This window comes from Urocampus carinirostris, chromosome 17 (assembly GCF_059441175.1).
Source record: "Urocampus carinirostris isolate Australia breed hairy pipefish chromosome 17, RoL_Ucar_1.0, whole genome shotgun sequence".
In the NCBI taxonomy this organism is placed as follows: domain Eukaryota; kingdom Metazoa; phylum Chordata; class Actinopteri; order Syngnathiformes; family Syngnathidae; genus Urocampus; species Urocampus carinirostris.
The window spans coordinates 19,005,184-19,023,915 of NC_142365.1; the positions used below are offsets into that span (position 1 = coordinate 19,005,184).

At 39.7% G+C, this 18,732-nt stretch overlaps 1 protein-coding gene across 2 annotated transcripts in view; it reads right to left on the reverse strand.

Annotated features, from left to right (window-relative positions):
* Positions 1-49: 49 nt before the first annotated feature.
* nova1 (NOVA alternative splicing regulator 1) overlaps positions 50-18,732 on the reverse strand; it is a 37,831-nt gene continuing 19,148 nt past the window's right edge. For both annotated transcript variants that reach the window (XM_088320908.1, XM_088320909.1), the window contains exons 3-4: positions 11,848-12,014; positions 50-7,870 (exon numbers count right to left, since the gene is read on the reverse strand). In XM_088320908.1, the coding sequence (XP_088177034.1) occupies positions 6,851-7,870; positions 11,848-12,014 (1,187 nt within the window). In that variant the 3' untranslated portion in view covers positions 50-6,850. The remainder of the gene's footprint in view (positions 7,871-11,847; positions 12,015-18,732) is intronic.

Sequence of the window (18,732 nt, forward strand, 5' to 3'; positions counted from 1 at the left end):
AGACAGACTCAAGTGAACAAGGTGGAGAAAACAAAGAAACAAGACAAGAGAAGTTAAAATGAACATTTATAATGACTCTGTTGCCGTCGCAAAAATAATTTTTAAAAAACAATTCATTATTAACACAGAAATGCTGACTTCACTGGTTGTCCACGAGTCATAAAACACAACTCACTGATTTTCTTTTACAAACACAGTACTACATTACATTAAATAGTCATTACTGTTAAATCTATTTATGAATAATGTTAAATTAAACACATAAAACAATGACACTTTTTTTTTAAGTCGTCCCGCTCTTCCCCACGCCTTGTAGCTGTCTTTGTCTTCAACAATAGGTTAATCATCTAGAAAACATTCCGCTTCTGAGATGTTTCTTTGACAAAAGCCAAAAACAGACTGGCAGCATAACAATTGTGCCTGAGCGCTCATGTCTTCAAATTAGGGTGATGTTTGTCAAGAGGAATGGATCCCAAAAACATTCAAGTCAACTAACACTATGTTATGAAGGCTTGCCGCCTTTTGGCTCAGTACATAATTATTTGGCACTCATTCAGACAAAAAAAGGCCACAAAATTCTTTCACACATTTTCCACATTGGTACTATAAGGCATTGTCCTTACATTTGTTAGTACATGAGAATTTGTGTTTTATATTGTGGCCTTAAAAGCCCCTAAGGTTGTTAACATTAGATATTCCCTTTATGAATATGAAAAAAAAGCATCCGCAATCCAAATCACTTTTGCTTTCGTTCAATAATTAGCATGTATGCTGTCAGTCCATTTTTTCTCTGAGTAATAACAGAGGTAAACTGATTTAAAAAAGAAAATTACAGTGTACACATTTCAACAATCCGGCATGCCCTCTTTGATGTACATTTTGCAAATAAACATTCAACCCTGCACATTAGCAAAAGAACCAGAAAAGAAACACAACTCTCGCAGTTTGCAAGTCAACACAGTGAAACATCCGAAATATGCATGAGTTCTTGGGCATGTAGGATTTAACCAAGTTCTTGGGAGGTTACCAGGGTCAAAGTAAAAAAACAAAACAAAAAAAGTCTACAGTTGTTTGGCAAAGATCTTCTCAGGTGAAATATTTTAAAGGGTGCTCTTCCAATGGAGAAAGTGAGGCGCAAGTAAATGAGGTTCTAAGGGTGGCTGGGAGTAATGTTTTGTGGGTAGTGGGATGGAGCAGCCGTGGCCACTCTGTCATTTTTAGCAGTCCTTGCCTTCATGCTTCATGGAGGCCAATGAATGTCCAGAACACATGTGGAGTGAATACACTTTTGGAATGGTACAGTAATTCATTTGGCATTCAGATATGAAGCAGCAAATGCAATACAGTAAGTGAGGGCTGAAAGCCTAAGAGAATGAGACCAAAATATTACTTGTGTAAGCAGGCCTTTAACATTCCATGCCTAATTGTATTCCCTTTTTAGAGGGGGAGTCATGTTAAGGTGGCAGAGAGAATATCCTTTTTGCTGGTGCTGATAATGCTTCTCAGACTGGACTATAAAATGCAACACTTAGTGCTTCCAGCCCCCAGGAGAATCGGTTTGAGAATTTGCATGCGTTTTGTCATTTCCAAGACACGTTTAACAAAGACAGATATAAAAAAGACGAACTATAGATCTCTTAGGGTCACTCGCGTATTATTTAAAAAGAAAGCACTCACACAAACATCTCTTGAAGGGAATGTGAAGGACGATGCTTTTTGACAGAAGGAACACGCACGACTCTGTTTTATAGGAGAATGCTGCCCTTTACGTCTTGACCCAAAATAATTAAAAACAAACTACATCCGAAAAACAACAACTATGTAGTTTGCTTCATCTCACACCTACTGTGACCACATTATCAGCAAAGTGCAATTATCGAACACCTAACAAACAAGATCATGTTAACAGTGAATTGGAAATGGAGTTGAATATATCTGGTTTATGACAATGGCCATGAAAGGCCTACCTGACTATAGATGAAATCAGACATAGATATTAACTCTACATGTTTGTGACATTCTTGCCCTGATTAATTTCTTTTTTACATTAAAGGCTGATCAAATCAAATAAAAAGATGTAATGGGTACATTCATTGATTGGAAGTAGGCTTTCAAGCTCTGGCTGACAAAATAAACATTATATAAGATTAATAAACCTGTTAAAGAAAATTTCTACTTGTATCTGATATTCGTAAAAGAGTTGCCAATTACATCTTCAGATTTGGTATTTTCCATTTTCTAAACTTTCTGAACCCATAAACAAAAAAAAAATAATATCTGAAGATATCTGGAGATATCAAGATATGGGTACTCTGTCAGTGCTGTTTTTCTGGGCCAACATGACAATAATAAATTCCTTTCCAACTCACAACATTAAAACACAACTCCATAATAAACATGAGGCGATTGAACTTAAAGGCTCTACATTTGACTGCATGCGGGGTTCTGAATGTTTTACATGCGAGTCGCCTCGCCAATTTTTGCAATTTTTTTAGTCCTCCAGAATTTTTCTCTGATACCATGCATTACAAAACGTGCAAAAAGATAACACCTAACTCCACAAACACATTTTTGATTGTTAATGGCTATGTTATGAATGCTTATAACATGTTATGCTTAGTCCATGCTGGCCATTAAAGACGTTGTGAGAAAACAGCAGTACTTAAGCCACAGGTCAAACAAACACGCAAGAGATGCATGGAGTGTAAAACAGCATGAATCCATAAAAAAAAAAAAATATCACAAGCTTATCCTCTTTTTCTATGTACTTATGGGATAAAACGATGCACAGACAGTTTCTTGTCCTTTGTTTTCTTACATCATGTATTTGATTATCTTTTTTTATCTTAGAAGACAGTTTTTGGTTGGCACTTGTTTAGCACTTCTAAAACAAGGTATTGATGTCTAACAATTGAGCGCACACCAACAATTTCAGAAGCTGCAGAGGTCTAGTTTGGCACAGGTTGTACTATGGAGTCTATTATTACTTTTATCATCTTATCATTACTGCAATATTCTATACACCTCATCTGACACTCCCATCCTTGTGAGCATATTTCTAATCCACCGATCAGACATATTTTCCACTAAAATATTTCGTAGAGTTGACTTATCAAATAGCAGCATCTTTGTAACTTACAAAAAGTACATGTAAACCTATTCATTCAAAATTTTAGTAAATTCAAAAGGTTCATACAACAGACATAAAACACAAAAACAGGACAACATGCTACTATATTGCTTCCAATATTCTTTACATTTTCTTACTGTCAAACTAAATAATCAGTGACAGAAATATGGACACCACTGGTTGATGAGTCATCATAATGCACAAACAAATTGCAAAGCTAATCTTAATCAGGCGTAGTTGGCACTCTCATCATCCACACGAGTATAACATATAGTAGTTCACATTGTATTGACAACGCTGGACTGCATTTAGACTACAAACTAGAATAGCTACAATAAAGTACATATAGATCATATGACATGACATATTGTATTCCACAGAAATTAATTCTAGTCATTTTTAGATAAGAGGATATGCATAAAAGATGTCATCGTTTAAGCTTGAGGTCACAAACGAGTTCCCGATATACTTTCTTTTATCTTATATGCATTCCGTTCATATTGTTAAGAGGCTGTGACACTAGCTCCGTTTTTCAGCCGGCGTGACGATTAATGAATGCTCAACCAATATCTGCTTTCATTTGAGGAAAGAAATGTTCTTTTATTTTTTTATTCTTTTTTAGAAGTCCTATTTGTTCTGGACCAAATTGGACTTTTTGCTTTAAAATTGCTGGTTGATCTGTTTGTGTCACAGTTTTGGAGGCAGGTGTTTTGTGCATTTTTCGGCTTGTGAACCTGGCCGCATGGCAAAATAGTCGCGTACCCTTTTGACCAAATGCATAAGTCCCACCAGCAGCACACCCAACACCGCTCATGAGAAGATGAGACAGGAGAAAGAGGGGGAGAAAGAGAGCACATTGTACTGTACAGAGAGGAAAAAGACACAGAACGTCAACAGGTCAAAGTTAGGACCTAAAAAATGATGACAAACGGCAACATGAAAAGACGAATCAGATGTTGAGAGAAAGAGGAAAGCGAATGAGGTGCAGAAACAAAGACTATTTGGCACTGCTTTGATCAGAAGTTTGAGGAAAAGCTCCCTGCACTCAAACAGTCCAGTTGCATTGATAATCCCCCCTTGGTTTGTGCTTGTATTGTATTGTACGCTAAAACAGAGAGCAGTACAATGGTGTTTTTAACAATTATTTCACAAAAATCTAAATTTGTAGTAATGTTAAATAACGCGTTGCGAAGCATTTGTGATCATTTTTACTCCTCGAGATGGCAATTCAAATGTTATTAAATTCCATTACACGAGCCTTTGTTTTAAAGACTCGAAAAAAGTGCTTCATGAAGATTCAGTTTCCCATGACTAAAAATTGGTAACGAGTTCTTTATAGTCGTCCAGGAGAGAGAGGCCCAATGTGAAAATGGTCTCACATAATGTTCACACAGACAATTTGTTTGTGTTCAGAAATGGTTTGAATAACCAAGAAGAGCAGTGGGACGAAAGACTCTAGGTTAAAAATTTCCACAAAAATATATCAACATTTTCTCAGGTACTAAGCAAACCCTCACAGCGGACCAGTCTGACAGCTGATCATAGAGCTTTGACAAAAAGGGACAATTGGAAGATGGATGTCTTATTTCAAAATTGGGAGGTAGGCGAGCATTGGTATGATAGAATTTGGGAGGAAAAAACATAAATTTACTGATCAGAACACGTCCTCGAATTTAAGTGCAGTGTGCCTGTGCTGAAGGACATTGGAAGATAAATGCGTTTATAGAGCTCTCCCTCTTGTCAGGTCTTGCCTTGAAAAAGTAGATCCCAGGCGGGACAGACAAGCCTAACATTGTGTTCGTAATGTCTCACAGTGCAGTCTTCATAGACAAAGCGTACTCAAGATGAACACAATGGATAGCAGCTCACAGGGAGGCCAAGGTACTCTTGAGTGCTTAAGTAGTTGCCCCTCCCACTTTCGATTCAGTATTATCTATGAAAGAAGTAAATTGCAAAAATTTACGTGATGTTTTATTTATAAGTTAGCGATGAGTTACGTGTTTTGGGGATTGAGAAAAGGCTGCCTCAATGAATTGAAGGAATCACTTTTATCTGGATGCAAATTGAGAAAGATGGCTCACACGAGACCCGTGACCAAGCCTTCTTTTAAAGTGTCACTTGATTTCCCTTTCATTAGAGGATACCTGTGAAGAATATTTGGTACCCTGAATGTAAAGGCAATAGTTCATTTGTTCACAGATATCGTTTCATACAGCATTTCAAACCAAAATGCTCTTGCTAGTGCTTTGTTCCCTTTGCACTGAACAGGACAACCAACACAACTCAGTACGTGTCTGATGTTTAAGTTGTTCATTAAGTTATTCACATATGACAATAAGGCAAATACTGTTAGGTATATTCTGGCCGATGGCAATTTTAATGAAATAAGGATAGGCTTGAGAACAGTGGCGTGCACAGACTATTGTGGTGTTTAAGTCCTGCCTCTCGTAAAAAAAATATTTTGCATTGTTTTGCTTATAACAACTCATACTTTCTTAAAATAATTTTTACCCCCCTTCGGAACACTCCCTCATAACATTTCTGTGCACGCCAGTGTTTGAGACTCTAATACGGGATTGAACTGCTGATGTCGATCGACCCTTCTGGTTTTGTTACAGCATGGGTGACATCTACTCATAGCAGGGCAATAAATCGGCAAAGTCTGACTTGGAGTTTGGGAGGTGAATATAGGAAAGGTTTATTTCCAATCCTGTAGCACCATTAAAAGGGTTAAACAAGGACTTATTTCGGGGTGTTTTATGCCGTTACTGGATATTATTTAAATGTTTGTGTTTGTGGGAGCATTGGCAAGGTCTTTTTATGTTCATTATATTAATACATTCCTGTGTGTCTCCTCTATCCTCTCACATGGATTATTGAGCCCCTGAACTATACTTGCTGACTCGAACTGTAAAGTTCATAATGGGCTTGGCTAATACATTTCTTTCACTCTAAAACTTTTGATCCCTGTAAATAAAAAATATCAATAGGCATTTTTTTTACATTCAGATCAACCTGCATGTGCAGGTTTAAATACTGATTTCATTGAATCGGATTGTACTAATAAATAATAGCTAAAATATAAAATACCCAATTTTAGAAAAATTCAATTACAATGTAAGATTTAAACCAATGTCAACATAGGTATTAATTAAATTATTTGCTTCTCGTAAACGTGTTTGCTTTGAAGCGGCTCCCTTTAACAGTGCCTCCTACATTGTATACAAAGAAAAAGAGTTGTAAAACAGCCCCATTAGTTGACTGTAATCTCAGTAGATGCACCCAACTCACCGGGAGCTGAGGTCTGCAACATACAATAAAACCAATGAACCAAAATAAAAAAAATAGAAAAAACAAAAAAAACAAAAAGTCAGCAATGAGGTTTTTGAGGAAGGTGAAACCATATGCCTCACCCTTAGATCTGCAGCTTGGCAGTGGACCAGTTCAGCTTGCTCGAATCCCCATCATCAGAAAGGAATCGACGCAAACGTTTAAAAAACATCAGGACACATCAGTCCCAGAACACATTCAAATATCACACACACTTGTCTTCGGTGCTTCCCCCTCTTCCTCCTTTTTTGATCCTCCCATTAAATTCTGAAAAATTAAATACATATTTGGACGTTTCCCTATCTTCATTATTGTGCCCCTTGAGAATTCCTCTCTAGCTCTGTTCTCATCTTTTCCTTCTTTCCTTTCTTCTCTCTCTCTCTCTTGGATTTAACCCACTTTTTGTGGGTTAGTAGCGCGCACGCCCTGCTCATAAGTGATTCGCTGGCTGATCAGATATTGCGCTGCTTGTGTAGCTGCTGGCGACCCTGTGATGGTGACTTTACGGTTCCGAGTACCAGGGATGAACTCTCCCTTTTTGGATATCTGGATGCGAGCTCCCGTTAGCTCCTGGTACTCCACCAGCGTTTTTCCTCCTTTCCCCAAAATTGCACCGACCAGATTCTCGGGAACAGCGATTTCGACCACGTCCTTGGCTCCGTCTGCGAGCTTTTCTGTTGCTAGAAGGGAGGAGGCCATCAGTGGTGATGAAGCGTTTAGGTAACCATTGGAAGCACCTGTTGCAGCTGCAAGGGAACCGAGGGAGAAACCGCCAAGCCCTGACGCAGGGTGGCCAGCGCTGCTGGACGCGTCGCTAGCATAGGAGGCGAGGAGGTTAGCCGCTGCAGCGGCTGCAGGGTTAGCGCTAGCCGCCACGGCAGCGAGGACGCCCGAGGCTGCTGAGGGGTTAAGGCCCAAGCCTAAGGTGTTGGTATTGTAGCCATAGCTGGCCAGAGTGTTGAGGGCTGATGTGATGGCCAGAAGGTCATTGCCAGAGAAGCTGGACATGGCAGTGGGAAAGGCACCCATTCCTGTCAAGCCAGCCTGGCCCAGAAGGCTGGAGGCAGTGGCGGCTGCAGCCGCTGCGTTCGGCAAAACCTCGGCCGTGTTAGCGTAGGGCGATCCGGTAGGGTTTGAGTTAGCCACTGGGCCAGAGACGTTGGAATAACTGATGTTGAGGCAGCTACTGCTCTGAGGGTCCTCTTGGATTTTCTGTACTATGATTTCCACTGCCTTGCGGTTTTGTTCGGGTTCACCACTGATAGTTACCACTCGTTCCTGCAGGTTGATGCCCTCCGGCTTCTGGGAGAGTTGCACCCAAGCCCCTGACTGCTCCATTACTGCTTTCACAGTGGCTCCACCCTTGCCAATAATCAGACCCGCAGTGCTGTTGGGCACAATCAGTTTGGCCTGCAGAAAAATATTAACAATTTAAGGTAAAGGAAAATGTACAGGAAAACCTTTTTACTAGGGGTACAGCAAACGGCTATTGTAGTAGTCGACAAGTAACCAAATATTTAAACGATTAGTTGAGTTATCTGATAGAAAACTTATTTTTTTTAAAAACAAGGATAATGGGTACAATGAAATGTACCTCTTTTATTGAACATACTCCGGATTCACTCAAATATTTAATACAAATGCTAAAACCAATTAGGTACATTGCTTGGTCAGTAGAGACCTAAATTCACTGAGAAACCTATGTCTACTTTTTAGGGACAGGCAAATAAACAATAAATAAAATCAAGCTAATATTTTTTACCCCTGTAAACCAGGGGTCTGGCACCTTTTTGACCCAAAAGGCCATAAAAGCAAAAATGTTTTGCTTTTTTTTTTTTTTTTTTACACGAGAGTCACACCATATATTTGAAGACAAAATTCAACAAATCCGCCAAACCCTTTCGCCAGCACATTTTATTTCACTGTGTGACGTTGGATGATTCGATCAAATCTATGAAATAATAATCATGCCAGAGCCTGTGTCCCATATCAATATAAATGTACCGTTTAAAATTCGTCTCCCACCAGCAATTACTTTAAAGTGTTGAGGTTCATTTTGGCTGTCTATTTTGTCCTAAATAATTGTTTCAAAACAAGGTCCAAGCAAAGTTGTTTTATTAAAAATGTCACAAAATACTGCTTACGAGGATACTAACTACTTACCTTCAGTGCAGACAGCGCTGGGGAAAGGAGAAAGAGTGTGCATGCCTTGTCTATAGCTCTGCACTCTCTTACCTCTTATCCAGTCAAATTGCATTGCAAAGTGCTTTGCTAAAGCTTCTGGGTAGAACGTTTGTTTTTGGTTTAAGCTTGTTCTGTGGCTTTTCATCATAAAGTGTCTCAAAATGAACATATAATAATTGAGCTTTCATATAAAGCAGGGGTCAGGAACCCATGGCTCGCAGGCCATATATGGCTCTTTTCATGAGTATGTATGGCTCAGAGACAAAATTGATTCCAGCAACTTTTCTCCATTTCGTTCCAAATTGGAGAGAGTGAAGTCTATTATAGTGCACGCGAAGCCATACCACTGCTGATAGTCAAAGCAGTACTGTCCAGTACATACTGGACTGTCTCAGAAAATTAGAATATTGTGATAAAGTTCTTTATTTTCTGTAATGCAATTAAAAAAACAAAAATGTCATACATTCTGGATTCATTACACATCAACTGAACTATTTCAAGCCTTTTATTATTTTAATATTGCTGAATTTGGCTTACAGCTTAAAAAAACTCAAAAATCCTATCTCAAAATATTAGAATATCATGAAAAAGTATACAAGTAGGCTATTCAACTAATCACCTGAATCATCTAATTAACTCGAAACACCTTGCGAGGGTTTCCTGAGCCTTAAAAACACTCAGCTTGGTTCAGTAAACTAAATCACAAGTATGGGGAAGACTGCTGATCTGACTGCTGTCCAGAGGACCATCATTGATACCCTCCTGATGGAGGGTAAGACACAAAAAGAAATTTCTCAAAGAGCAGGCTGTTCACAGAGTGCAGTTTCAAAGCATATCCACAAAAAGTCTGTTGGAAGGGAAAAATGTGGCCGGAAACGCTGCACAACCAAGAGAGATGACCGCAGCCTTAACAAAATTGTGAAGAAGAGCCGCTTCCAGAATTTGGGGGAGCTTCAAAGACAGTGGGCTGAAGCTGGAGTCCAGGTATCAAAAGCCACAGTTCACAGACGTGTCCGGGAAATGGGCTACAATAGCCGTATTCCCATGGTCAAGCCACTTCTGAACTCAAGACAACGGAAGAAGCGTCTGACTTGGGCTATGGAGAAGAAGCACTGGACAGTTGCAGAGTGGTCCAAAGTCCTCTTTTCAGACGAAAGCAAGTTTTGCATTTCTTTTGGAAGTCAAGGCGCCAGAGTCGGGAGAAAGGCTGGAGAGGAGCAAAATCCAAGTTGCTTGAAATCCAGTGTGAAGTTCCCACAGTCAGCAATGGTTTGGGGAGCCATGTCAGCTGCTGGTGTTGGTCCACTGTGTTTCATCAAGTCCAGAGTAAATGCAACTGTGTACCAAGAGATTTTAGAGCACTACATGCTTCCATCTGCTGAAAAGCTCTATGGAGATGAGGATTTCATTTTACAGCATGATCTGGCACCTGCCCACAGTGCCAAAACCACCAGTAACTGGTGCACTGACCATGGCATCACTGTCCTTGATTGGCCTGCTAATTCCCCTGACCTGAACCCCATCGAGAATTTGTGGGGTATAGTTAAGAAGAAGATGAAAGACACCAGACCTACAAATGCAAATGAGCTGAAGGCCGCTATCGAAGCATCCTGGGCATCAATAACACCTCAGCAATGCCACAGGCTGATTGCCTCCATGCCATGCCGGATTGATGCAGTAATCCGTGCAAAAGGATTTCCAACCAAGTACTGAGTGCATCAATGGACATTTTCAAATGTTTGATTTAGTTTTGCTGTTATAAAATTATTTTTTTACTTGGTCTGAGGAAGTATTCTAATATTTTGAGATAGGATTTTTGAGTTTTTTTCAGCTGTAAGCCAAAATCAGCAATATTCAAATAATAAAAGGCTTGAAATAGTTCAGTTGATGTGTAATGAATCCAGAATGTATGACATTTTTGTTTTTTTAATTGCATTACAGAAAATAAAGAACTTTATCACAATATTCTAATTTTCTGAGACAGTCCAGTATACTCATGAAACGAGCCAAAGGATCCCGACCCCAGCTAGAAACCCAGAAAAGGCATATAAGCAGCAGTACTAGAGTAAATAAAACAAGTATGATGTATATTTTGTTAACTCCACTCAGTGGTCAACAGCAAAGTCTGTAACTAAAGTATGTAACGATTCAAATGTTTGAAATCAAACAGTTTTAACTACTGCTGTTTGTTCTTTGGACTGCATGCAATTAATTTCAAATATGTTTTTATGCTCAAGCTCTGTTTTATAGCAAAACACACACAGATAATACGTACAATCATGTAATTAAAATATTATTGGCTTAAATGTTACTTGAATCCCTCCTGAGGCAAGTCGCACTTCGTTTCGTGTTTCATGTTTGTACGTCACCAATCTACCACTATGATACGAAAGGCCTGCTTTGGAAACATTTCATCTAGTCTTTTTAATTGCTGTACCAAGGCTAAAATGCTCCAAAACTTTAGAAGTTTTGGTACACATTGTTGATGTTGACACCGACATTTCTGTATGATTATGTTCCTGCTCAAGACAGAGGCGTTGTTTGCTACTGCGCATGCGCGACTCTCAGCAGAGATTATGTCCATGGAGAGATGCCTCTCTTTGTCGGGGAAACGTGTCAGGCGACTATTTCTATTATTGATCTTTGTCGACAACGTCGACTCATGATTACAGCCCTACTTTTAACAGCATCAAGAAATCTAGGAACTGCCCCTTCTGAAGTGGACCTATGCCAGCGCCTGCTTTACTCAGCAATTTGTTAATCCTGGGGGTTTAAGTTACAGCTGTTACATGCTTATCTTGCTATGAAAAATTGCAGGTAAAAATAACCACCTACCGTCACTTTTTCCTGACCTTGCCAGCCTGTGGGTCATGGCCCAGAAAATGCTGTGGTAATGAACAAACACGCTGTCCTAAATGTGAACTGTGCCTACCAGACAGCAATCACACTCAACATATTTAGCGTGTGCACTATAATGGATGATGTTAAAAACAAAAATATCTTTATTTGCCCATCATGGCTGACTGGGGTATTTTGTAATCAGGACTATTCTGTGTTATATATAAGGTTGAAAAGTCATATTGAGATAAATGTCTTATAATTAGGTCACGATGGCCATAGAATACCATAGAAACCATAAACTAGATATTTCCTTTTTGGTTAGATGACAGAAAATCATTATCCTGGGATGATCTTCACTGCACCTGTTTGATTCGATCAGGGTTGACTGTGGTCTGTGGCTGCAGTATGCTGACTGGTTCCGGCTTCTGAGCACTCTGGGGCATTTCTCGGACTTTATCTGCGATGAAGTTGTGGACACCATTGAGGGCTTCAACAGTACCCTGTATCAGACAAACACGCTCCGTTGTTCCTGTAATGATAGAATAATGACAAAGACTACAGATCAGTTCGATAATACGCTTGGAACAGATTTGGAGTTGCCCTAAATCTACGTTGCTATGAAGACTTCTTGGTTGAGAGAGAATGTTCCTTGAACTTCTGGAAAGACACAACTGCTCTCCTATTCCATGGAACGCTTATTTAGCCCCATATATGAGACTGGGGTGACAATTAACTGGAATATTTTAAACTCAATTTGTATACATTTTAAACATCCTAGTTGGCAAAGTTGTGACTCAAAGCTGACTGTGCTTGGAGAGTGGGTTAATGGTCTGGTTGGGTCGTCATCGGCAGGAATTCTTATGGAGGGTTACCTTTTGAACCCAGTTCAGCAAAGGTGATAGTCTATTAAAATTAATAACTCCTTACAATCCTTGGGATGCAACTTGCAGTCCTAAAGTCGACTGGTTTGCTGGTTGGGAGGAGACTTAACTTGACTTTCTGCCATGCAGTTTAGTAGTAGAGTTTTAATGCTTTTGTTTGTGTGATTATGGGACGTGGGGTAGAAGTATGCACCAATCAGAAAAATCAACAAAAAGATGAGTAGCTCGAAGCTGCTTAAACAGGAGATGAAAAGACAAAAATCAATGAGCTGAATAGAGATGAAGCCTCTGGGCAGCAGCAGTACCTACGCCTGTATTTCTGTATAGTTAACAAGCTGTACACCTAACAAATACCTGGTAAACATAACCATATAACTACCAAACATATCCAGATTACAAGCCACTAATGCAAGAGCACCAGGGCAGAATTTAGCAAAAGTATGAATTACTGGACTGAGAATACCCTTTTTCCCCTTAACCTTTTTCACACTTCAAACTGAGGGTTTATTTCTCAAGCGAGTCAGCTTACTGTCTATTCTAGATTGGTTTTGCACTTTTTTTATACACATATGCTCATTAGAAACCAGCAGAGAACGCAATATTCATTCTGACTTTCTAGGTTTGATTAGTGGTTTGCTGAAGTCGAAAGTACAAGCGACACACGCACATGCACACAAATCACAAGCGTGAATATGGCCTACTTTCAACCCTCCTTTTAGAACCTAGGTCTGAGAGCGCAATACAGTACTTCCAGTCCGTGGGATCTTACTACAGAGGCTGCTGTATATTTCAATGGAATCGGCTAGGAAAATTGTTACCCATCAGTTTCAACTTTGTCAGCATCGACTGGCATCACATTTCTTTAAATGATTAAAATATTTAATGACTTTCGAAATGAAAATTTCAGATAAATAATCTTTGTGAGAGTTTTTTAATGGATAACAGGCCACATTTTTGCCTTAACAACCTTTTGTTTATTATAGCTTCAGGTGGAGGAGTATTTGTCGAGGAAATTTACTGGCGCCTAAGTTAAAGGCCATTGATTTTAACCGCCTAATTCTCTTGTAGTTATGTTAAATACAGATAATTTAATGATGAGCAACCTCACTGCCCATTCTAATATTTTACTCGCTCCTGAAAAAAAAAATTGTTGGCAGCTTTTTAAAATAACCTCTGATCCAAATTATCCATCCATCCATTATCTGCACCGCTTATCCACAGTAGGGAGCCCATCCCAGCTATCTTCAGGGAGTGGGTAGGTGACACCCTGAACTGGTTGCCAGACAGTTGCACAGCACACAGAGACAGACAACTCACTTGCTCATTCACACATAAAGACAATTTGGACGGGCCAATTTTACCCAATATGCATGTTTTTGGGAATATGGGAGGAAACCCGAGAGCCCGGAAGAAACCCACGCAAGCACGGGGAGAACATGCAAACTACACACGAAGAGGCTGCGGTAGCTGGCTGATCCAAATTAATGATAACAAATTTATAATACAATTAAAAACTAACCTTGTATACGTTTTTATGGGTTTGTTTCAAAACGAAGCAAAATAATAAAAGCATAGTGTGCTTTGTAAGTTACAAGTAAAGTTTTACTTGAAGTGGAAATTTCAGTTCGAAAAAGAGTCATGAATAAAAGCCCAAGTTTGAGCCATCAAAGGATTTTTTTCCCCTCCATTCCAAAAACCATAAAGTTCCAATGTGAACAGTCTACTCTATTGAAAAAGTGTTGCTTGACCACGGAACTTCCCTTATTCAGAATTGTTGTAAAATTGAGGTTATTAAAAATATCACACAAACAAACAGTTATAAAAAATTAACCACACAGTTCCTCGTGTTAGTAAAAACACAACTTTTAATTACTATTAATTGTCTGTGTTTATTCATTGGTTTCCTATGTGTAAACGGCCGTTGTCAAGTGCTGTGCCAAGCTTAAATTAAATAAATAAATGAATTAAGTTTATTTGGGCACAATACAAACAGCATCAACCACTAATTAACAATAGTGAACAACAAAATATCTGCACAAAACAAAAAACAAAACAGCTGAATAATAAAATAATAGGCTGCGATTGGCTACAGTGACATATTGCTGGGGCAGCTGCTGTCAATGCCGAGGTCCGGCTCATCACTGAAGAAGGGAAGGACGCCTTACACTGTCAAGAACGGTGACCAGGTGATGAAGGTGCTGTAACTGAGTCAGATCAGGAGGCTTCCCCTGCTACTGGCAACTATTGAAACCAGTACTATCTGTTTGTTGTAGGGGAGCAAACCCAAAACCAGTGGTCTTCTGCAGCCTAAGGCCTCGACATCAAATACCCCATGCAGTTGGCGCCATACATGCGCCTGGGCTTCGAATGTTACAAATCGACATAAATTAGTTTATTTGTATGGCTGTTTAGGCCTGCGTCATAAAATCCGGCGTGGCTTGTACAAAACCCAAATTTGAGTTTAGTTTTAAATCTGAAAATGAGACTTTTAATCAGGCGCGCCCTGTAGTTCGGAATTTACAGTAGTCGACTAACTCCAATATCTGATCTGATATTGTTATGATGAGATAAGGGAGTGACATTCTGTCTTGTATAGGCATCCAACCCTTCCATGTTATCGCACTGGATCAAGATTGAGGTTGTTACTTTACTGAATTCAAATCATAAGTGCCGACATCTCTACTCTCTTAGCAGCTGCTTAAACACAGCAATGTGAATCACTGGGTGAGTGGGTGTGTGTATATTCCATGTGCACTGTGCGAGTGGGCACATGCAAAGTAAAGTGCGCTAGCATACACGGAGGCTCAGCAAATTCAGCCTGGCAAAGTTTTGGCATCAGGCCTAATGTGAAAACTTGTGAAAAGAATGTGGTCCATGGTGGGTGTGCAAGTCTAATGAAAGTGTGTTGTCAACATATCGGGCACAAGGAAGCAATCAAGGAAGATATGGGTGGGTTAACGGAATAAGGAACTTGGCTTGTGTTGAAGTAGCTTGGATACAGCTGGGAGAGGGGTCGAGTCTACAGAGAGATTGAAAAAGGCTATTTCTGGGATGGCCTGCCTGTCCCCTCTCACATACAATCATGCATCATCCCCACTCCTCACTATCTCCATCCCTGCCATTCACACCGAGGCCTCATATTACAGGACATCCCTGTATCCACAATTTTATGTTTCTCACAGCCTGTGAGGTACAGCTGAGGTAGTCTGTCTGAACCGTCACAGGAGAAAATGGCTGCGCCGGTTCTTGTCCCCCGATTTCTCTTTTGTGTTATTGCGCCAGTGTTGGAGAGGGCTCAAGAAGCTTCAGAAAGACAGATGAAGGTGTGAACTGTGTCTAATGGTATTAGCATGCTGGTTGGTTGATTGGATCTCTTAAACACTAGGGTCGTGGGGGCACCATTTCCAGTGGTGCGTCTTCGGCAAGTACAGCCTCGAACATTAACTAAAATGGAAAGCGATTTATCAAAGGTTAGCCGTTTGGAAGAAATATCTGTTGGGTTGAAGTACAATTTCAAATGAAGGTACTTACACTACCATTCAAAGGTTTGTGGGTCGTTTAGAAATGTCCTTAGTTTTTGAGGAAGATAACTTTTTTTCTATGTAGATAACATTAATCAGAAATACACCCCATGCATTGTTAACATGGCAAATTACTATTTGAGCTGCAAATGTCTGTTTTGAATGCAATATGTAAATAGTTTTATAGAAGTCCATTTCCAGCAACCAGCAATGCAGAGTTCTAATAGTACATTGTTTGGTAATTGCGTTAGAAGGCTAATGGTTGATGACAAAACCTTTGTGCAATGATATTAACACAGCTAAAAAAAGTTTAGCTGGTTAGAAAAGCTATAAAACTGACCATCCTTTCAACTGGTCAAGTATTTGGGTGTGATTTAACTTTCAGAATATTCAGAAAAAGAGAAAGTTCAGATGAAAAATGCTAAAAAAAAAAAAAAAAAAAACGCCAAGAAGATATCCAAGATCTCCAACAACGACGTGTACTACTCCCTTAAGAGAACGGTACAAAAAGGCTCTTACCGGAGTGGAAAGAAAAATTGGAGGCACAACCACACAAGAGTGTAGTTTGAGAAATAGATGCCTTTCAGGTCCTCAACTAGCAGTTTTGTAAATAGTACCCAGAAACACCAGTGTCAACATTTACAGTGTAGAGGCAACTCTGCGATGCTGATAGGAAAAGAAAAAGCCATATCTAAGACTTACCAACAAAAGGAAGAGATTTGTATAGGCAAAAGAACACAAGCATTGGACAACTCATATGACAGATAAAAGTGTATCTTTTTCATGGAAAATACAAAATTGTCTGGGTCACCCCAAAACTTTTGATCGGTAGTGTAAGTTTTGTCAACCTGTCAGTCAACTCTGATATTGTGCACGTCACAGAAGCGGTTGCTTCATATTACTTCGACAACTGCCCTATCAAATCCTTGCCAGCAGCCTCTCTATGAACTCATCTTGTCACTCATCACAATTATGAGAAGGGCAGAGCAAATGGGCAGAGCAAATGGGCAGAGCAGGCGGCGGCCTAAAAATATATCAATAATACAAAGAGAATTACAGTATGTATAATAATTTATGTATTGGTACTTTTGTAAATAAATGAATTAATGAATACATGTACTTACAATACGGTTCAAAAGATTGTGGTTAGTTTAGAAATGTCCTTATTTTTTTAAGGATTGTTTTTTCCCATTAAGATAACATGACACTAATAAGGAATTTGACCCATACATTGTTAACGTGGTAAAGGACTATCTTAACTGCAAATGTCTGTTTTTAATGTAATATCAGTCTGACTACCTCAGCTGTACCTCGGGGCCTGTGCATACAGAGATGTCCTGTAATACAAGGCCTTGGTGCGAATGGCAGGGCGAACAGGACAGTGGCAATCTTGACAAAATCGCTAGTAACTATGATACTGAAGAAAGGAAACTTTAAACTATGCAACACCAACAGTCTCATCTGCCATGCAAGTAAAGTTTTGCTAAAGGTTCTACTGAACAGACTGAAACCACAGGCTGAAAACATCCTAGCCAAAGAACAGGCATGTTTAAGGGAGGAGAGGAGCATCACAAAACAGATTTTTAATGTGCGCATCCTCTGTGAGAAATTTCAATAACATCAGAGAAACCTCTATCACGTTTTTGTTGATTTCATGAAGGTGTTTGACAGAATATGGCAACAGTGCTGTACTAATCGATGGTACCATTGGAGCATGGTTTATAACCACAATCGTGAGACAAAGCTGCCTTCTTTATTCAACATCTTCCTGGAAAGGATCATCTCTGAAGCTCTAGAGCAACATGAAGATACAGTCAGTATTATGGGACATAAAATCCCTAACCTCCGTTTTGCTGATGATATTGCCGCATTGTCAGGAGATAAACAGGAACTCAGAGATCTGGTCAATTGCCTGGAGAAGGATCAATCCAGTATGGGATGGAAATCGGCACAGGAAAAATAAAAGTAATGACCAACAATCCCCAAGGTATCACCACAAGCATCACTTCAGCCACAGAGAGCTAGAACCTGTCACCAAATCTAATTATGTTGGAGCTGTCATATAAGAAGAGGGGTCAGAACCAGAGATCATGGGCAGAATAGCTCAAACCACAACATCACTTTCCAGACATAAACCCATCTGGACGGACAAGAACCTGGCAGTGAAATCAAAGATCAGACTCATGCAAGCGCTGGTTACTTCCACTACACTTGCAAGACATGGACTCTTACAGCAAAACTAGAAAAAGAAATCCAGGCTATGGAGATGCGATGCTACAGGAAACTTCTAGGCATAAGGTATTTGGCCCATGTGAAAAAACGAAACAGTGCGCATCACCATCAGAGGGAACATTGGACCCTACAAAGAACTGTTGAGGTATGGTCCCACACAAGATCATCAGGACTGACCAAGATAATTTTCCAGGGCACAGTCAAAGGGGGCAGGAGGAGAAGAAGACCGAAAAAGAACTAGGCCGGCGACATTAAGGAATAGCTTGGTGCTAACTTCTCTACGACCCAAGGACAGGCCAGATACCGTCAACAGTGGAGAAGGCTGTCCAGAGTTGCCTACTCATTGGTTCCCAGACGAACCATGCAGTTAAAGGATCCGTGAACTGTGAACTTTTGTAAACACTTGAGCCCTGTGCAACTGTGATCACGGTACATCTTTACCCAGCAGCAGTTATCAAAGATGAATAAAGTGGATTTTGGTTGTAAATTGAGTCAGCAAAAACAGAATACTTCACTTAAACCAGTGGGCAGAACATATTATTGTAAAGAAAATTTTCTTTAGGAGAGAGGTGGACAACATATGTCCTGCATGTTTTTAGAGGATTACCTTTAT